Source organism: Somniosus microcephalus, unplaced genomic scaffold (assembly GCF_052327205.1).
Source record: "Somniosus microcephalus isolate GS21.2 unplaced genomic scaffold, FLI_Smic_1.0 scaffold119, whole genome shotgun sequence".
Taxonomy (NCBI): Eukaryota; Metazoa; Chordata; class Chondrichthyes; order Squaliformes; family Somniosidae; genus Somniosus; species Somniosus microcephalus.
The window spans coordinates 697,985-720,005 of record NW_028225306.1 but is presented as its reverse complement, the minus strand read 5'-3'; the positions used below and the strand labels follow the sequence as shown (position 1 = coordinate 720,005).

The following is a 22,021-nucleotide window of genomic DNA, read 5'->3' as shown; positions in this document are numbered from 1 at the left end:
CACCTGCATGCTTACCTTCAGCGACTGGTGCACAATAACACCCAGGTCTCTTTGCACTTCCCCTTCTCTCAATCTACTGCCATTCAAATAATAATATGCCTTCCTGTTTTTGCCACCAAAGTGGATAACCTCACATTTATCCACATTATAGTGCATTTGCCATGTTTCTGCCCAATCACCCAACCTGTCCAAATCGTACTGGAGTTTCACGACATCCTCCTCACAGCATACCCTCCCTCCCAGCTTTGTGTCGTCTGCAAATTTGGAGATATTACATCCAATTCCCTCATCCAGATCATTAAGATATAGTGTGAACAGCTGGGGTCACAGTCTAAGGATAAGGGGTAAGCCATTTAGGACAGAAATGAGGAGGAATTTCTTCACCCAGAGAGTGGTGAACCTGTGGAATTCTCTACCACAGAAGGCAGTAGAGGCCAATTCATTAAATATATTCAAGTAGGAGTTCGATATATTTCTTAAGGCTAAAGGGATCAAGGGATATGGGGAGAAGGCAGGGACAGGGTATTGAGTTTGGATGATCAGCCATGATCTCATTGAATGGCGGAGCAGGCTCGAGGGGCCGAATGGCCGACTCCTGCTCCTATCTTCTACGAAAGGGAGGCGGAGAGGTTCAGGGAGGGAATTCCAGAGCTTAGGGCCGAGGCAACAGAAGACACGGCCACTGATGGTGCAGCGATTATAATCAGGAATGCTCAAGAGGGCAGAATTGGAGGAGCGCAGATGTGTCGGGTGGGGGTTTGTTTTCTTTGGAACCGAGGAGGCTGAGGGGAGACCTGATTGAGGTGTATAAAATTCTGAGGGGCCGAGATAGGAAGGACCTATTTCCCTTGGCAGAGGGGTCCACAACCAGGGGGCGTAGATTTAAAGTGATTGGTCGGAAGTTTAGAGGGGAGTTGAGGAGAAATGTTTTCACCCAGAGGGTGGTGGGGGTCTGGAACTCACTGCCTGACAGGGTGGTAGAGGCAGAAACTCTCATCACATTTAAAAAGTACTTGGATGTGCACTTGAAGTGCCGTAACCTACAAGGCTACGGACCAAGTGCTGAAAAGTGGGATTAGTGTGGATAGCACTTAATCGGTTGGCACAGACAAAATGGGCCGAATGGCCTCCTTCCGTGTCATTATTTTTCTGTGATTCTATCGCGGGGGGCGGGTGGTTGTGAGGCTGAAGGGAATAACTAAGATAGGGAGGGGTAAGGCCATGGGGGGATTTGAAAACAAGGATGAGAATTTTGAAATCGAAGCATTGCTTAACCGGGAGCCAATGTAGGTCAGCGAGCACAGGGGTGATGGGTGAACGGGACTTGGCGTTGAGTTACGACACGGGTAGTTTTGGATCACCTCAAGTTTACGTGGGGTAGCCAGGAGTGCGTTGGAATAGTCGAGTCTAGAGGTAACAAAGGGCCGGATGAGGGTTTCAGCAGCGGATGAGCTGAGGCAGGGGTGGAGACGGGCCATGTTACCGAGGTGGAAATAGGTGGTCTTTGTTATGCTGCGGATATGTGTTCGGAAGCTCATTTCAGGGTCAGATATGACACCAAGGTTGTTAACAGTGTGGTTCAGCCTCAGAGAGATGTTAGGGAGAGGGATGGAGTCAGTGGCTAGGGACTGAAAACAATTGCTTTAGTCTTCCCAATATTTAATTGGAGAAAATTTCTGCTCACCCAGAACCGGATTAGAGATTGTGGAGGGTCAAGAGAAGTGGTGGTGAGGTAGAGCTGGATGTTGTCAGCGTACATGTGGAAACTGATGCTGTGTTTTCAGATGATGTCACCAAGGGGCAGCATTTAGATGAGAAATAGGAGGGGCCCAAGGATAGATTCTTGGGGGCACCAGAGGTAACGATTCGGGAGCGGGAAGAGAAGCCGTTGCAGGTGATTCTGTGGCTACAATTAGATAGATAAGAATGAACCAGGCGAGTGCAGTCCCACCCAGCTGGACAACGGTGGAGAGGCGTTGGGAGAAGGATGGAGTGGTCAACCGTGTCAAAGGCTGCAGCCAAGTCAGGAAGGACGAGGAGGGATAGTTTACCTTTGTCACAGTCACAAAGGATGTCATTTGATGAGACTTTGATGAGACTTGATTTGACTTTAGGGCCAAGTCAGTGAGGTGGATTGGGCTGTTTCTGGCCCGCTGGTTATTGTGGGCACGGCAGGACACCAGTGGGACCGGCTCTGCCCTGTTTGTTCTTTGAGGCAAAATAAGCCAAAAAAGATTCCTGCTTCCCCCCCTTACCCTTTCTACACTCCTTTTACAGGGTTTTAGAAGTGGAGCATTTACAGACAGGAAGCTCAAACCAAACAGCACCTCAAGATCTGACAGAGTTACACGTTTCCTCAGGACCTGATTCAGTCGCTCATCCAATCTGCTGGCACAGCCGTGAGTTCACACTGATGAGAGACCTTTTAAATGTTCTGAGTGTGGGAAGAGCTTCAAAATCTACAAGTACTTGAAGCGACAACAGTGGCTACACACTGGGGAGAAACTGTTCACCGGCCCCGTGTGTGGAAGGGATTAATTGCACCATCCGTGCTGCTGAGACACCAGCTTGTCCACACCGATGAGAGACTGTTGACCTGCTCTGTATTTTTGATGTGATTCACTCATTCTTCCACCCTCCTGAGACACCAGCTTGTTCACAGTGATGAGAGACCGATTAAATGTTCTGACTGTGGGAAGAGATTTAAAAGGTCCCAGGAGCTGAAGAGACACCAGCTGGAGAGAGCAGGAGAGATTCTGTTCACCTGCTCCGTGTGTGGCAAGAGATTCACTCAGTCCTCGAATCTGCTGGCACACCAGCGAGTTCACACTGGGGAGAGGCTGGTGAAACATTCCGACTGTGGGAAAAGCTTTCAAATGTCCCAGGAGCTGAAGGGACACCAGCTGGAGAGAGCAGGAAAGAGACCATTCACCTGCTCCGTGTGTGGGAAGGGATTCATTTGGCCATCCCACCTACAGGCACACCAGCGAGTTCACACTGATACGAGACCATTTAACTGTTCTGCCTGTGGGAAGAGCTTTAAAACCTCTTGGGATCTGAAGCAACACCAGCAAGTTCACTCTGATCAGAGACCATTTATATGTTCTGTCTGTGGCATGAGCTTTAAAAGCTCCAGCACTCTGAACGGACACCAGCGAGTTCACACCGGGGAAAGGCCATTCACCTGCTCCGTGTGTGGGAAGGGATTCACTCAGTCATCCCACCTGTTGGGACACCAGCGAGTTCACACTGGGGAGAGGCCATTTACCTGCTCCGTGTGTGGGAAGGGATTCACTCAGTCATCCCACCTGTTGGGACACCAGCGAGTTCACACTGGGGAGAGGCCATTTACCTGCTCCGTGTGTGGGAAGGGATTCACTCAGTCATCCCACCTGTTGGGACACCAGCGAGTTCACACTGGGGAGAGGCCATTTACCTGCTCCGTGTGTGGGAAGGGATTCACTCAGTCATCCCACCTGTTGGGACACCAGCGAGTTCACACTGATGAGAGACCATTTAAATGTTCTGACTGTGGAATGAGCTTTAAAAGCGCTGGGATTTTGAATGGACACCAGCGAGTTCACACTGGGGAGAGGCCATTCACGTGCTCCGTGTGTGGGAAGGGATTCACTCAGTCATCAAGCCTGGTGGCACACCAGCGAGTTCACACTGGGGAGAGGCCATTCACCTGCTCCATGTGTGGGAAGGAATTCACTCGATCACCCCACCTGTTGAGACACCAGCGAGTTCACACTGATGAGAGGCCGTTTAAATGTCCTGACTGTGGGAAGAGCTTTAAAAGCTCTGGGGATCTGATGGGACACCAGCGAGTTCACACTGGGGAGAGACCGTTCACCTGCTCTGTGTGTGGGAAGAGATTCACTCGGCCATCCCACCTACTGACACACAAGCAAGTCCACACTGGAGAGAGGCCATTCACCTGCTCTGTATGTGGGAAGGGATTCACTCAGTCCTCCAACCTGCTGATGCACCAGCGAGTTCACACTGGGGAGAGGCCATTCACCTGCTCCGTGTGTGAGAAGGGATTCGCTCAGTACTCCAGCCTACTGAGACACCAGCGCGTTCACACGGTTCCAGTCACAGTCATAGAGTCATAACGGCACAGAAGGAGGCCATTCGGCCCATCAAGTCCGTGCCAGCTCTCTGTAGAGCAATCCAGTCACTCCCAATCCCCCACTCTATCCCCGTAGCCCTGCAAGTTTATTTCCCTCAAGTGCCTATCCAGCCTCCCCTTGAAAACATTGAGTGTCTCCGCTTCCACCACTTCCGTCGGCACCAAGTTCCAGGTCCTCACCACTCGCTGCGTAAAAAAGTTTTTGCTCACATCCCCCCTGTATCTCTTGCCCATAACCTTAAATCTGTGTCCCCTAGTCCTTGTACCATCAACTAGTGGGAACAGCCTTTCCCCGTCTAGCCTATCCAAACCCGTCATAATCTTGTACACCTCTATCAAATCACCCCTCAACCGCCTTTGCTTTAATGAAAACAAATCCAGCTTCTCCAACCTGTCCTTGTAGCTAAGATCCCCCATCCCCGGAACCATTCTGGTAAATCTCCTCTGCACCCTCTCAAGGGCCTTCACATCCTTCCTAAAGTTTGGTGACAAGAACTGGACGCAATACTCCAGTTGTGGCCTAACCAGTGCTTTATAAAGTTTTAGTATAACTTCTCTACTTTTGTACTCAATACCTCTATTTATGAAGCCCAAGATCCCATATGCTTTGTTAACCACTCTCTCAATATGTCCCGCCACGTTCAGGGACCTACGCACAGTAACTCCCAGGTCCCTCTGTCCCTGCACACTCTTTAAAACGGTGCCATTAAGTGTATATTGCCTCTCCCTGTTCCTTCTGCCAAAATGCATCACCTCACACTTCTCTGTATTAAATTCCATCTGCCACTTGCCTGCCCATTCTGCTAGCCTTTCTATGTCCTGTTGCAGTTGATTGGTGTCATCCTCACTGTTTGTCACACCCCCAAGTTTGGTGTCATCGGCAAATTTAGAAATTCTACTCTGCATTCCAATATCCAGGTCATTTATATATATCAAAAAAATTATATAACTGCTGTGCTGATGATTCTATAGACACTGGAACAGTTCCCATGGATTGGAGGGTAGCTAATGTTACCCCACTGTTCAAAAAAGGTGGTAGAGAGAAAACAGGGACTTATAGACCGGTAAGCCTGACATCGGTAGTGGGGAAAATGCTAGAGTCCATTATAAAAGATGTAATAGCAGAGCACTTGGAAAACAGTGACAGGATCAGACAAAGTCAACATGGATTTACAAGAAGGTAAATCGTGCGTGACTAATCTACTGGAATGTTTTGAGGATGTAACTGGTAGAATAGATAAGGGAGAACCAGTGGATGTGGTGTATTTGGACTTTCAGAAGGCTTTCGGTAAGGTCCCGCATAAGAGATTAGCGTGTAAAGTTAAGGCACATGGGATTGGGGGCAAGGTACTGACTTGGATAGAGAACTGGTTGGCAGACAGAAAGCAAAGAGTTGGAATAAACGGGTCTTTTTCCGAGTGGCAGGCAGTGACTAGTGGGGTACCGCAGGGATCGGTCCTAGGACGCCAGCTATTCACACTATAAATGATCTAGACGAGGGAACTAGATGTAATATCTCCAAGTTTGCAGATGACACAAAGCTGGGTGGGCGTGTGTGCTGTGAGGAGGATGTTGAGAAACTCCAATATGATTTGGACAGGTTGGGTGATTGGGCAGATGCCTGACCGATGCAGTATAACGTGGATAAATGCGAAGTTATCCACTTTGGTGGCAAAAACAGGGAGGCAGATAATTATCTGAACAGCAATAGATTGGGAGAAGGGGAAGTGCAATGAGACCTGGGTGTCCTTGTGCACCAGTCGCTGAAGGTAAGCATGCCGGTGCAGCAGGCAGTTAAGAAGGCAAATGGTATGTTGGCCTTCGTAGCGAGAGTGTTTGAGCACAGCAACAAGGATGTCTTGCTGCAGTTGTACAGGGCCTTGGTGAGACCACATTTTGAGTATTGTGTGCAGTTTTGCTCACCTTATCTCAGGAAGGATGTTCTTGCCATGAGTGCAGCTAAGATTCACCAGACTGATACCTGGGATGGCAGGAATGACTTATGAGGAGAGATTGGGTCGACTGGGCTTATACTCGCTGGAGTTTAGAAGAATGAGAGGGGATCTCATTGAAACTTATAAAATTCAACAGAACTAGACAGACTAGATGCAGGAAGGATGTTCCCGATGGTGGGGGAGTCCAGAACCAGGGGTCACAGTCTAAGGATAAGGGGTAAGCCATTTAGGACTGAGATGAGGAGGAATTTCTTCACCCAGAGAGTGGTGAACCTGTGGAATTCTCTACTACAGAAGGCAGTAGAGGCCAATTCATTAAATATATTCAAGAAGGAGTTGGATATATTTCTTAAGGCTAAAGGGATCAAGGGATATGGGGAGAAGGCAGGGACAGGGTACTGAATTTGGATGATCAGCCATGATCTCATTGAATGGCGGAACAGGCTCGAGGGGCCGAATGGCCTACTCCTGCTCCTATCTTCTATGTTTCTGTGATTCCCTTCTTTTGACTGTTCTTGGTGTTACATAGAATGTACAGCACAGAATCAGGACTTTCAACCCAACTGGTCCATGCCGGTGTTTATGCCCCACACCCACCCTACTTCAATTAACCCGATCAACATATCCTCCTATTCCTTACACACTCATGTGGCTTCCCCTTAAATGCATCTGTACTTTTAGCCGCAACTACTCTTTGTGGTGGCGAGTTCCACATTCTCACCACTCTCTGGGTAAACAAGTTTCTCCTGAATTCCCTCCTGGATTTATTAGTGGCCATCTTATATTTCGTGGATATTAAAACCCCAATAACTGGACTGGATTTTAATATTCTGTATCAATAAATCAGCTTTGTTTGAAACACCCAGTCTATTGAGGCCCTGTTTCTAAGATAAGACGAGAGCTAATTGATGACTTGTTACAGACATTCCTGGTCCTCTCAATGTCGGTGTCCAGGGGAGAAGCTGATGGGTTTGTGTTACTTTCTTGAAGTGAATTTTTGTGTTCATGAAGGTGCTGGATGTCACTGTGGGGAAAAGGAACATTTTAACATTCTCAGCACCTGGTGTCAACATCAAACACTCCCTGGGCAGGTACAGCATGGGTTAGATACAGAGTAAAGCTCCCTCTACACTGTCCCATCAAATACTCCCAGGGCAGGTACAGCACGGGTTAGATACAGAGTAAAGCTCCCTCTACACTGTCCCATCAAACACTCCCAGGGCAGGTACAGCACAGGTTAGATACAGAGTGAATCTCCCTCCACACTGCCCCATCAAACACTCCCAGGGCAGGTACAGCACAGGTTAGATACAGAGTAAAGCTCCCTCTACACTGTCCCATCAAACACTCCCAGGGCAGGTACAGCATGGGTTAGATACAGAGTAAAGCTCCCTCTAAACTGCCCCATCAAACACTCCCAGGACAGGTACAGCACGGGTTAGATACAGAGTAAAGCTCCCTCTACACTGTCCCATCAAACACTCCCAGGGCAGGTACAGCATGGGTTAGATACAGAGTAAAGCTCCCTCTACACTGTCCCATCAAACACTCCCAGGGCAGGTACAGCACGGGTTAGATACAGAGTGTCAGCCGTGGCTGGGGCGGCAGCACTCTCTCCTCTGAGTCAGAAAGTTGTGGGTTGAAGTCCCACTCCAGAGACTGGAGTCTAAAACTCTGTGCTGCCCCTCCAGTGCAGTGCTGAGGGAGTAAAGCCCAGTGCAGAGTAAAGTTCCCTCTGCACTGCTCCACTAACAGGCCTGAGGCCCAAACTCAGAAGAGCGCCCTCTGCTGCATTCCACTTGTCTCAGCAGCGGGAGAAGCAGGCAGTTAAGAAGGCAAATGGTATGTTGGCCTTCGTAGCGAGAGGGTTCGAGTACAGGAGCAAGGATGTCTTGCTGCAGTTGTACAGGGCCTTGGTGAGACCACACCTTGAGTATTGTGTGCAGTTTTGGTTGACTTATCTGAGGAAGGATTTTCTTGCCATGGAGTGCAGCGAAGATTCACCAGACTGATACCTGGGATGGCAGGATGACGTATGAGGAGAGATTGGGTCAATTGGACTTGTACTCGCTGGAGTTTAGAAGAATGAGAGGGGATCTCATTGAAATTGTAAAATTCTAACAGGACTGGACACACTACATGCATTAAGGATGTTCCCGATGGTGGGGGAGTCCAGAACCAGGGGTCACAGTCTAAGGATAAGGGGTAAGACATTTAGGACTGAGATGAGGAGGAATTTTTTCACCCAGAGGGTGGTGAACCTGTGGAATTCTCTACTACAGAAGGCAGTGGAGGCCAATTCATTAAATGTACTCAAGAAGGAGTTGGATATATTTCTTAAGGCTAAAGTGATCAAGGGATATGGAGAGAAGGGAGGGACAGGGTACTGAATTTGGATTAACAACAGAAAATGCTGGAAATACTCAGCAGGCCAGGCAGCATCCATGGAGACAGAAACAGAGTTAACGTTTCAGGTCTGGGAACCTTGATCAGTTTTGATGAAGGGTCCCAGGTCTGAAACGTTAACTCTGTTTCTCTCTCCACGGATGCTACCTGGCCTGCTGAGTATTTCCAGCATTTTCTGTTGTTATTTCAGATTTCCAGCATTCGCAGTATTTTGCTGAAATTACTGAATTTGGATGATCAGCCATGACCTCATTGAATGACGGAGCAGGCTCGCGGGGCCGAATGGCCGACTCCTGCTCCTATCTTCTATATTACCCCCTAATCTTTTCTCATATTCTCTTTGCCCTTCTTATATCCTGTTTCAATTTCCCCCGCACTCTCTGTATTCTGCCTGGTTTTTGACTGTATTCTGTACCTGACATTTGTCGTAAAGCTTTTTCTGTTTTATTCTAACCTCTGTATCCTTTGTCATCGGGAGCTCCAGCTTTGGATGGCCCATCTTTCCTCCTTATGGGAATATGCTTGGTTTGTACCGGAACTATCTCAGCCTTGAAGGCCTGCCATTGGTCTTTCACTGTTTTCCTGGACAATCTGTGTTTCCAGTCCATCTGTACTCGATCCCTTCTCAAATCACTGAAACTGGCTCTCTTCCAGCTGGGTATTTTCACCGCTGATTTTATTATGTCCCTTTCCATAACTACTTTAAACCTAATGATATTGTGATCACTGTTAACCAGATCCCTCCTGCCCCAGAACCGATGAGAGACCCTTTAAATGATCTGACTGTGCAAAGAGGTTTCAGAGTTCATCCCACCTGCTGAGTCACCAGCCTGTTCACACAGATCCTCAAAAAAGGAAGATGTTTTAGAAAGGCTGGTGGCAGTAAAAGTTCGCAGCCATCTCAGAGCAGTGTCCCTTTAATTACAATCTCGCAAAACAAGGAGAATTGCTGTCCCTTTAACTACCACAAATCCCTGTGTGGAGGAGAGGGGAGATACAGTCTGTCCCAGTAACAGTCGCAGAACAGAAATAGCGACCCTGTCCCATAAGGGCCCTCCTGCCATCTGGGAGACGCTACAGATGCATTCGCACCCGTACGACCAGATTTAGGAACAGCTTCTTTCCCAGGGCTGTCATCCTACTGAACTCCACAAATAAACTCTAAAGCCTGCACATCTGCCAATGCACTTTATTATGGTTATGTTTATGTTAATGTATTACAAGCCAAATGTATGTTGAATGTTTAAATGTCTTAATCTAAATGTACACTCTCGGGAGCCGCAAGCCTACAATTCGTTGTACTGCACTTGTGCACTAACAATGACAATAAAGTTGATTGTTATTATTATCCCTGCTTTTCTTCAAGTGTCTCATCCTTAAAATTTTCATCCTTGTTTTCAAATCCCTCCATGGCCTCGCCCCTCCCTATCTCTGGAATCTCTTCCAGCCCCGACAACCTTCCGAGATATTTGCGCTCCTCTAATTCAGGCCTCTTGAGCCTCCCCGATTTTAATCGCTCCACCATTGGTGGCCGTGCCTTCAGCTGCCTGGGCCCTAAGCTCTGGAATTCCTTCCCTAAACCTCTCCATCTCTCTACCTCTCTCTCTCCTTCTTTAAGATGCTCCTTAAAACCTACTTCTTTGACCAAGCTTTTGGTCATCTGCCCGAATATCGCTTTATGTGGCTCGGTGTCAGATTTTGTTTTCTAACGCTCCTGTGAAGAGCCTTGGGATGTTTCACTACATTAAAGGCGCTTTATAAATACAAGTGGTTGTTGTTGTTTCCTGAAACTAATAACTAATTCCCCAGAGGGAAAAAACTTGTACTTTTACTCCCAAATATTAAAAAGTTTGTGCCACAGAAGCACGAGGTTTATCTGCTTTTATTCGTGAATTTAAAAAGTCTGAATTGCAATCTGAGCCCGTGGGTTGTGAGCCAAAGAGCCTTGTGTCCAATGAGGGGAATAAAGGCCCACAGCCTCCCCTGGCCCCAGGCCCTGAACAAGGGACTGGAGAAACTCGCTGCCCTGCGGATCAGACAATCAGCCGGCGCTAGTCCCGCCCCTCAGGCTCTCCGATTGGTTGGAGGACCCGCCGCCAGCTCACTCCTCCAGCCCCGCCCCGCTCGCTTCCTGTTGGTCGGAAGCTCCCGTCAATCAGTCACTGGGCCCGGGTCACGTGTCCCTCACCGACTTTACAAGAAAACCCTGCACGGTCGCCGGGCGGAGCTGCAGGTCGGCGGGAGCGGGGTCGGGAGATTAATAAACTGCGGGTAGTCCGCGCCGCAGGGTTTATAAAGTTGGAGAACGGCCTCAGGCCCGAATGAGATTCAGTGGCCCGGTCTGTGTTCCACCGGACGGCAGCTGTGAGGCTTTTTCTCGGTGACAGGCCCGGGTTACGCGCCGCCATCTTGGTGGAGGAAAGGCAGACCGGTTCCACCTACAGCACGGCGCATGTGTGGCCATCTTGGTACAGGAACAAAGAGTGGGCAGGGCTTCAGGATCCCCGTGACTAGGAGAGACAATCATTGACTCATTGATTTTATTCTCACTCTGCACACAGCGGGTGTAGAACTGAACCCAACCAGAGTAGAGTGAGGGGGAAAACTGGGAGTGGAGGAAAGAAATGTTGGAGATGGTGCGATGGGTTTGGATTTCAGCACAGGGAGGAGGGAGAGTGTGTGGGACCGGGATTTACAGCTTTGGGGGAACGAGAGGAAAGAACGTCCCACAGAAACTAGAATTGTCTGTTTTAAATTTCTATCCTGTATTTACAGTGATGGCTTTTGTAAACTCCTTTTACAGGGTGTGAGAAGGGCAGGATTTACAGACGGGAAACTCAAACCAAACATCACATCAAGATCTGACAGAGTCACTCCATTCATCAGGACCTGAATATCACTGACCTTTGAATATGGAAGGACAAATGTTTGTCTGTTCTGTCTGTGGGAAAAGATTTCAAACATCCGTGTGACTGGAAAACACACACCCGAGTGAGAGTGTTCCAGTGCACTGACTGTGGAAAGAGGTTTAACCAGTTACACAGCCTGAAAAAACATCGCACCATTCACAGTGGGGAGAAACCATACACGTGTTCTGTGTGTGGATGAGGCTTCAACTGATCATCCAACCTGGAGAGACTCAAGGACACCCGCACCACGGAGAAACGGTGGAAATGTGGAGACTGTTGGAAGGGATTCGATTGCCCATCCCAGCTGGAATCTCATCGATGCAGTCACACCGGGGAGAGGCCGTTCACCTGCTCCGAGTGTGGGAAGGGATTCACTCAGTCCTCCCACCTGTTGACACACCAGCGAGTTCCCACCGGGGAGAGAGCGTTCACCTGCTCCGTGTGTGAGAAGGGATTCGCAGAGTTATCCAAGCTCCAGATGCACCAGCGAGTTCACAATGGGGAGAGGCCGTTCACGTGTATTGAATGTGGGAAGGGATTCACTCAGTCATCCAGCCTCCATAGACACCAGCGAGTTCACACTGGGGATAAACCGTTCTCCTGCTCTGTGTGTGGGAAGGGATTTGCAGAGTCATCCAAGCTCCAGATACACCAGCGAGTTCACACTGGGGAGAGGCCGTTCACCTGCTCCGTGTGTGGGATGGGATTCACTCAGTCCTCAACTCTGCTTGAACACCAGCGAGTTCACACTGGAGAGAGGGCGTTTAAATGTTCTGACTGTGGGAAGAGGTTTAAAAGCTCTGGAAATTTGACGACACACCAGCGTACTCACACTGGGGAGAAGCTGTTCACCTGCTCCGTGTGTGGGAAGGGATTCACTCTGTTATCCCACCTGGTGAGACATCAGCGAGTTCACACTGATGGGAAACCATGCAAGTGTTCTGACTGTGGTAAGAGCTTTAAATTGCCGAAGGACCTGAAGAGACACCAGCGAGTTCACACTGTTCTGTAGCTGGGGCGACATGAACGTGGAATGGATGAATGTTTTATAAATTCTTGGACTGCTGTTTAATCTTTAAGGCTGTTGTGCTGATGATTCCCTTCGATTGACTGTTCATGGTGTTACATAGAATGTACAGCACAGAAACAGGCCATTCGGCCCAACTGGTCCATGCCGGTGTTTATGCCCCACACCCACCCTACTTCAATTAACCCGATCAACATATCCTCCCATTCCTTTCTCCCTCATGTGGCTTCCCCATAAATACATCTATGCTGTTCACCTCAACTACTCCCTGTGGTAGCGAGTTCCCCATTCTCACCATTCTCTGGGTAAAGACATTTCTCCTGAATTCTCTACTTAATATATCAGAGACTATTTTATATTGATGGCCCCATAAATATGATGAGATTCTATTAAGCTGACCTGTATGTTGTTGTACTTTGTCTTTGACCCCTACGTAAACCTGAGGTCATCCAAAACTCGGCTGCCCGTGTCCTAACTCGCACCAAGTCCTGTTCGCCCATCACCCCTGTGCTCGCTGACCTACATTGGCTCCCTGTTAAGCAGCACCTTAATTTCAAAATTCTCATCCTTGTTTTCAAATCCCTCCATGGCTTCGCCCCTCCCTTTCTCTGTAATCTCCTCCAGCCCCACAACCCCCCCCCCCCCGAGATATCGGTGCTCTTCCAATTCTGGCCTCTTGTGCATCCCTGATTTTAATCGCTCCACCACTGGTGGCCGTGCCTTCTGTTGGCTCGGCCCTAGCTCTGGAATTCCCTGCCTAAACCTGCCCAGCTTGCTACCTCTCTTTCATAAGAACATAAGAAATAGGAGCAGGAGTAGGCCATACGGCCCCTCGAGCCTGCTCCGCCATTCAATAAGATCATGGCTGATCATCGACCTCAACTCCACTTTCCCGCCCGATCTCCATATCCCTTGATTCCCCTAGAGTCCAAGGATCTATCGATCTCAGCCTTGAATATACTCAAAGACTCAACTTTCCCCCTTTTAAGATGCTCCTTAAAACCTACCTCTTTGACCAAGCTTTTGGTCACCTGCCCTAATTTATCCTTATGTGGATCGGTGTCAAATTTTGTCTTAAAATACTCCTGTGCAGCGCTTTGGGATGTTTTACTTCGTTAAAGGCACTATATAAATACAAGTTGTTGTTGTTTTGATGAATGAAACATTACTGAGCCCCTGTACCCGTGTTATGGGATGAAGTGCCAGACAAGTGAAGGCACAACGTCTGGGTGTGAATCTAATAATAACCTCACGGACCGTATAGGTGTGATAACCAGACGGGCTTGTGGTTATAGTCTGGTCACAGATGGACTAAATTCCCTGAATTAGCAGGAGTTCAGGAGGCGGTCAACAGACGGGTCCAAACAATCCCATTTCCTGAGCGGTAACCAAGCTTGTGTATAAGAACAAGCCACTTAAGCCGTTGTCAGTTGGAACAGACTCGAGAAGATCGCGCGTGAATCCACTGTACTTCCATTCTCCAGATTGAGGGAATTATCACCCGATCTGTGTTATGCAGCGCTCTTAATAAAGTCTGGAGAGACAGTTTGTGTTCTTGTGAGCTTGATTATCTGGTATCCGAAACCCTGGGACTCCCGATCATTGGAGTCAACCTCAGTGTGTGGAAAGGGATTCCCTGGTGTATCCCACCCGCTGACACACCAGAGTGTCCACAGTGTGACTGCGGTGGGTCGATTCCACTGTTTCCGATGCCTTTAATCACATCCAGGACTGAACCATGTTAATTCAGGCAACTGGGGCTTGTTAATGTTAAGAGCTCCCAATAACTGGGCTGGATTTAAAGATTATTCCCTGTTCTCTCAGTACTGGTGAGCAGAGAGAAGCTGATGTTATAGAATCATAGAGCACTGTAGGATGCCTTTCGGCCCATCGTGCTGGTGCCGGCTCTCTGAAAGAGCGATGCAATTAGTCCCACTGCCCTGCTCTTTCCCCACAGCCCTGCAAATTTCTGCCTTTAGTATATATCTAATTCCCTTTTGAAAGTTACTATTGAATCTGCTTCCACCTCCCATTCAGGCAGTGCATTCCAGATCATCACAATTCGCTGTGTAAAAAAAAGTCTCCTCATTTCCTCTCTCGATTCTTTTGCCAATGATCTGAAATCTGTGTCCTCTCGTTACTGACCCTCCTGCCAGTGACAACAGTTTGCTCGATCAAAACCCCTCATAATTTTGAGCACCTCGATCACAGCTGCACTTAACCGTCTCTGCTCCAAGTTATATTGTCAGTGTTTTGTGAATTGTTGCTGTGATCGAGGTGCTGGATGTCCGTGCCTGGGGACTGGGGCATTCTATCCTCCGTAGCCTTGTAGGTTACGGCACTTCAAGTGCATATCCAAGTACTTTTTAAATGTGATGAGGGTCTCTGCCTCGACCACCCTTTCATGCACTGAGTTCCAGACCCCCACCACCCGCTGGGTGAAAAAAAAATCTCCTCAAACCACCTCTAAACTTCTGACCAATTACTTTATATCTGTGCCCCCTGGTTATTGACCTCCCTGCTAAGGGAAATAGATCCTTCCTGTCCACTCGATCTAGGCCCCTCATAATTTTATACACCTCAGTTAAGTCTCCCCTCAGCCTCCTCCGTTCCAAAGAAAACAACCCCAGCCTATCCAATCTTTCCTCATAGCTAAAATTCCCCAGTCCAGGCCACATCCTCGTAAATCTCCTCTGCACCCCCTCTAGTACAATCACATCCTTCCTGTAATGTGGTGACCAGAACTGCACGCAGTGTTCTAGCTGTGGCCTAACTAGTGTTTTATACAGTTCAAGCATAACCTCCCTGCTCTTATATTCTATGCCTCGGCTAATAAAGGCAAGTATCCCGTGTGCTGTCTTAACCACCTTATCTACCTGTCCTGCTACCTTCAGGGATCTGTGGACATGCACTCCAAGGTCCCTCTGATCCTCTGCACTTCTCAGTGTCCTACCATTTATAGTGTATTCCCTTGCCTTGTTAGCCCTCCCCAAATGCATTACCTCACACTTCTCCAGATTCAATTCCATTTGCCACTGTTCTGCCCACCTGACCAGTCCATTGATATCTTCCTGCAGTCTGCAGCTTTCTTCTTCATTATCAACCACACGGCCAACTTTTGCATCATCTGCAAACTTCTTAATCATACTTCCTACATTCAAGTCCAAATCATTGATTTATACCACAAAAAGCAAAGGACCCAGTACTGAGCCCTGTGGAACCCCACTGGAAACAGCCTTCCAGTCACAAACACCCTTCGACCTTTACCCTTTGTTTCCTGCCTCTGAGCCCATTTTGGATCCAACTTGTCCCTTTGCCTTGGATCCCATGGGCTTTTACTGTCGTGACCAGTCTGTCATGTGGGACCTTATCAAAAGCCTTGCTAAAATCCATATAGACTACATCAAATGCACTACCCTCATCGACCCTCCTTCTTACCTCCTCAAAAAATGCAACCAAGTTAGTCAGACACGACCTTCCCTTAACAAATCCATGCTGACTGTCCCTGATTAATCTGCATCTTTCTAAATGAAGATTTATCCTGTCCCTCAGAATTTTTCCCAATAATTTTCCCACCACCGAGGTTAGGCTGACTGGCCTGTAATTACTCAGTCTATCCCTTTCTCCCTTTTTAAACAACGGTACCACGTTAGCAGTCCTCCAGTCCTCCGGCACCACACCTGTAGCCAGAGAGGATTGGAAAATGATGGTCAGAGCCTCTGCTATTTCCTCTCTTACTTCTCTTAACAGTCTGGGATACATTTCATCCGGGCCTGGGGATTTATCGACTTTCCAAGATGCTAAACCCCTTAATACTTCCTCTTTCACTATGTTTATTTCATCTAATATTTCACACTCCTCCTCCCTGATTGCGATGTCTGCATCGTCCCTCTCTTTTGTGAAAACAGATGTAAAGTATTCATTAGTATATATATGATGTGAGGTTAGTGTCCCCTTACCCCTGTTTATTATTCAATCAGTGACTGTCCCTTTGCCAGGCCCGCTGCCTGCGGCCCCTCTCCCAGATTCCAGCCCCAGCTCTGTGCTGCCTGCGGCCCCTCTCCCAGATTCCAGCCCCAGCTCTGTGCTGACTGAGCTGCTCTCACCTGGGGACAGCACGTCACAATCGGCCCCAGCGCACCTGAGCTGGAGAGGAGGCCCCGCCCCCTTGCCGCACAGCCATTGGTTGGAGGACCCGCCGCCAGTCGGCTCTGCCCGTGCTCTTCCTATTGGTCAGAGCTCCCGTCAGTCACAGGCCCCGCGATCACGTGCTGCGGTTCACTCCGCCCCCCTCGCAAAACTCACTTTCCCTCACTGATTGCGGCTCTTCACCAACACCGACTTTACAAAGAAAGCCCCGCGTGGCAGCCTGGAGCTCGGGCCCAGCGCGCAGGCGAGGATGATTGACAGGGGCCCAGGGTGTCTGCTGAGCATGTGCGGTGCGGGCCGGGCGCCTGTGGAGCAGGAGAGGGCGGGGCCATGGGGCGCATGCGCGGGGTCAGACACAACTCAGCGCGGCGGCCGGAGCTGATGAGAGACACAAGAACATAAGGCGCAGGAGCAGGTCATTTGGCCCCTCGAGCCTGCTCCGCCATTCAATAAGATCATGGCTGATCTGATCTTGGCCTCAACTCCACTTCCCTGCCCGCTCCCCATAATCTGTTCTTATCCACAAGTCATTGATTGTGGTTAGTAATGAAGAAGAAAGCTGCAGACTGCAGGAAGATATCAATGGACTGGTCCGGTGGGCAGAACAGTGGCAAATGGAATTCAATCTGGAGAAGTGTGAGGTAATGCATTTGGGGAGGGCTAACAAGGCAAGAGAATACACTATCAATGGTAGGACACTGAGAAGTGCAGAGGATCAGAGGGACCTTGGAGTGCATGTCCACAGATCCCTGAAGGTAGCAGGACAGGTAGATAAGGTGGTTAAGAAGGCACACGGGATACTTGCCTTTATTAGCCGAGGCATAGAATGTAAGAGCAGGGAGGTTATGCTTGAACTGTATAAAACACTAGTTAGGCCACAGCTAGAACACTGCGTGCAGTTCTGGTCACCACATTACAGGAAGGATGTGATTGCACTAGAGGGGGTGCAGAGGAGATTTACCAGGATGTTGCCTGGACTGGGGAATTTTAGCTATGAGGAAAGATTGGATAGGCTGGGGTTGTTTTCTTTGGAACAGAGGAGGCTGAGGGGAGACTTAATTGAGGTGTATAAAATTATGTGGGGCCTAGATAGAGTGGATAGGAAGGACCTATTTCCCTTAGCAGAAGGGTCAATAACCAGGGGGCACAAATTTAAAGTAATTGGTCTGAAGTTTAGAGAGGATTTGAGGAGAAATGTTTTCACCCAGAGGGTGGTGGGGGTCTGGAACTCACTGCCTGAAAGGGTGGTAGAGGCAGAAACCCTCATCACATTTAAAAAGTACTTGGATATGTACTTGAAGTGCCGTAACCTACAAGGCTACGGACCAAGTGCTGGAAAGTGGGATTAGGGTGGATAGCTCTTTGTCGGCCGGCACGGACAAAATGTGCCGAATGGCCTCCTTCTGTGCTGTAAACTTCTTTGATTCTATGATTCATTGATCATCCCATTCCCAAGCTGACTCTGTGTTAACACCTCAGACGAGCCGTCCCACGTAGAGTGACTCCCTCAACCTGTTCTCCCGGTTACAGAACCAGTTTGTCTCTCAGGAATACCCAAGGCTCTGTTGTCTGGGCACCAACTCACTCGTGACCTCACATGTTGCAACAAGTCTGCTGCCTGAGCAGTTTGCAGTTTTATTAGGTCTGTGGGTCTCTTAGCAACCACCTCCCTTATCTAGGCAAAGGGCTCATCTCCTGACTTGGGTGTTATCATTCCAAACTTCAGCATTCTCTGTCTTTTAGCTTCAATCTGTCTGTGTCCACCCAGTGACAACACTGAGCTCCTCCCTCCAACCACTGACACTCGCCCTCTTGCTGAGAAAGACTTGCATTTATATAGCGCCTTTCACAACCTCAGGATGTTCCAGAGTGCTTTACAGCCAATGAAGTACTTCTGAAGTGTAGTCATTGTTGTAATGTAGGAAACGTGGCAGCCAATTGGTGCACAGAAAGCTCCCACAAAAAGCAATGTGACAATGACCAGATAATCTATTTCAGTGATGTTGATTGAGAGATAAATATTGGCCCCAGGACACCGGGGAGAACTCCCCTGCTCTTCTTCAATGTAGTGCCATGGGATCTTTTACATCCACCTGAAAGAGCAGACGGGGGCCTCGGTTTAACATCTCATCCAAAAGACGGCACCTCTGACAGCGCAGCACTCTCTCAGTACTGGAGTGTCAGCCTAGATTTTTATGCTCAAGTCTCTGGACTGGGACTTGAACCCACGACCTTCTGACTCAGAGGTGAGAGTGCTGCCCACTGAGCTAAAGTGCCTGGAGCTAAGCCAGCTGGGATACTTGACATAGGATTACATCGGATATACGGCACAGAAACAGGCCATTCGGCCCAACCAGTCCATGCCGGTGTTTATGCTCCACTCGAGCCTCCTCCCGTCTTTCCTCATCTAAATCTATCAGCATAACCCTCGATTCCCTTCTCCCTCATATGCTTGTCTAGCCTCCCCTTAAATGCATCGATACTATTCGCTTCAACCACTCCCTGTGGCAGCGAGTTCCACATTCTCACCACTCTCTGGGTAAAGAAGTTTCTTCTGAATTCCCCATTGGATTTCTTGGTGACTATCTTATATTGAGGCCTCTAGTTATGCTCTTCCCCACAAGTGGAAACATTCTCTCTGTATCCACTCTATCAACATTTTTCATAATTTTAAAGACCTCTATTAGGTCACCCCTCAGCCTTCTGTTTTCAAGAGAAAAGAGACCCAGCCTGTTCATCCTTTCCTGATATGTATACCCTCGCACTTCTGGTATCATCCTTGTAAATCTTCTCTGCACCCTCTCCAGGGCCTCTATATCCTTTTTATAATATGGCGACCAGAACTGTACGCAGTACTCTAAGTGTGGTCTAACCAAGCTTCGATACAGGTTTAGCATAACTTCACTACTTTTCAATTCTATCCCTCGAGAAATAAACCCTAGTGCTTGGTTTGCTTATTTTATGGCCTTGCTAACCTGTGGCGCAACTTTTAGTGATTTGTGTATTTGTACTCCGAGATCCCTTTGTTCCTCTACCCCACCTAGACTCGCACCCTCCAAGTGATAAGTGACCTCCCCATTCTTCCTACCAAAATGTAATACCTCACATTTATCTGTTCAGCCTTGGTCACCCTGCAAAAACTCTGAAATGTTTAATAATGAAATCAGGGAGTCAAAAAGCTCAGGTGAGGCAGTTTAAAAAGACAGTCTCTGACCAGAGATTGCTGGATGCTGACACTCGGTGCTCACGAGGATAGAATGTCCCATTCCCCAGGCACGGACATCCAGCACCTCGATCACAGCAAAAATTCACAAAACAGCGGCAATATAACTTGGAGCAGAGACGGTTAAGTGGAGCTGTGATCGAGGTGCTCAAAATTACCAGGGGTTTTGATCGAGCAAACAAGCAGAAGCTGTTGTCACTGGCAGGAGGGTCGGTAACGAGAGGACACAGATTTCAGATCATTGGCAAAAGAATCGAGCGAGGAAATGAGGAGACTTCTTTTACACAGCGAATTGTGATGATCTGGAATTCACTGCCTGAATGGGAGGTGGAAGCAGATTCAATAGTAACTTTCAAAAGGGAATTGGATATATACTAAAGGCAGAAATTTGCAGGGCTGTGGGGAAAGAGCAGGGCAGTGGGACTAATTGCATCGCTCTTTCAGAGAGCCCGCACCAGCACGATGGGCCGAAAGGCATCCTACTGTGCTCTATGATTCTATAACATCAGCTTCTCTCTGCTCACTAGTACTGAGAGAACAGGGAATAATCTTTAAATCCAGCCCAGTTATTGGGGGCTCTTAACATTAACAAGCCCCCGTTGCCTGAATTAACATGGTTCAGTCCTGGATGTGATTACAGGCATCGGAAACAGTGGAATCGACCCACCACAGTCACACTGTGGACACTCTGGTGTGTCAGCGGGTGGGATACGCCAGGGAATCCCTTTCCACACACTGAGGTTGACTCTAATGATCGGGAGTCCCAGGGTTTCGGATACCAGATAATCAAGCTCACAAAAACACAAATTGTCTCTCCAGACTTTATTAAGAGCGCTGCATAACACAGATCGGGTGATAATTCCCTCAATCTGGAGAATAGAAGTACAGTGGATTCACGCGCGATCTTCTCGAGTCTGTTCCAACTGACAACGGTTTAAGTGGCCTGTTCTTATACACAAGCTTGGTTACCGCTCAGGAAATGGGATTGTTTGGACCCGTCTGTTGACCGCCTCCTGAACTCCTGCTAATTCAGGGAATTTAGTCCATCTGTGACCAGACTAAAACCACAAGCCCATCTGGTTATCACACCTATACGGTCCGTGAGGTTATTATTAGATTCACACCCAGACATTGTGCCTTCACTTGTCTGGCACTTCATCCCATAACACGGGTACAGGGGCTCAGTAATGTTTCATTCATCAGAAAAAGACAAAGTACAACAACATGCTGGTCAGCTTAACAGAATCTCATCATATTTATGTGGCTATAAATATAAAAGTCACTAATAAATCCAGGAGGGAATTCAGAAGAATTTTTTTTACCCAGAGAATGGTGAGAATGGGGAACTCGCTACCACAGGGAGTAGTTGAGGTGAACAGCACAGATGGATTTATGGGGAAGCCACACAAGGGAGAAAGGAATGGGAGGAGATGTTGATCGGGTTAATTGAAGTCGGGTGGGTGTGGGGCATAAACACCGGCATGGACCAGTTGGGCCGAATGGCCTGTTTCTGTGCTGTACATTCTATGTAACACCATCGAAGGATAAGGGGTAAGCCATTTAGGACTGAAATGAGGAGGAATTTCTTCACCCAGAGAGTGGTGAACCTGTCGAATTCTCTACCACAGAAGGCAGTAGAGGCCAATTCATTAAATATATTCAAGAAGGAGTTAGATATATTTCTTAAGGCTAAAGGGATCAAGGGGTATGGGGAGAAACCAGGGACCGGGGTACTGAATTTGGATGATCAGCCATGATCTCATTGAATGGCGGAGCAGTCTCGAGGGGCCGAATGGCCTACCCCTGCTCCTGTCTTCTATGTTTCTATGAACAGTGAAACAAAGGGAATCATCAGCACAACAATCTTAAAGATTAAACAGCAGTACAAGAAATTATAAAACATTCATCCATTCCATGTTCATGTCACCCCAGATGTCTCCAGGACCCTGCGCTACAGAACAGTGTGAACTCGCTGGTGTTTCAGCAGATTCGAGGACCAAGTGAATCCCTTCCCACACACAGAGCAGGTGAACGGTCTCTCCCCAGTGTGAACTCGCTGGTGTCCGTTCAGATTCCTGGAGCTTTTAAAGCTCATCCCACAGACAGAACATGTAAATGGTCTCTCATCGGAGTGAACTCGCTGGTGTTGCTTCAGATCTTCAGACGTTTTAAAGCTCATCCCACAGACAGAACATTTAAATAGTCTCTCATCAGTGT

At 48.3% G+C, this 22,021-nt stretch overlaps 2 protein-coding genes across 2 annotated transcripts; both read left to right on the top strand.

Moving 5' to 3' along the window:
* Nucleotides 1-3,035: 3,035 nt before the first annotated feature.
* LOC147082745 (uncharacterized) lies at nucleotides 3,036-4,186 on the top strand (the record flags this gene model as incomplete). The annotated part of the gene is made up of 1 exon (XM_085980348.1): nucleotides 3,036-4,186. A coding segment is annotated over one exon (1,083 nt), but the record flags the coding sequence as incomplete, so codon positions are not given.
* Nucleotides 4,187-7,095: 2,909 nt separating this feature from the next.
* LOC147082744 (uncharacterized) lies at nucleotides 7,096-21,771 on the top strand. Its single transcript, XM_085980347.1, is given in 3 exon segments — nucleotides 7,096-7,101; nucleotides 11,533-12,355; nucleotides 21,737-21,771. Coding segments are annotated over 3 exon segments (864 nt in total).
* The last annotated feature ends 250 nt before the right edge of the window (nucleotides 21,772-22,021 follow it).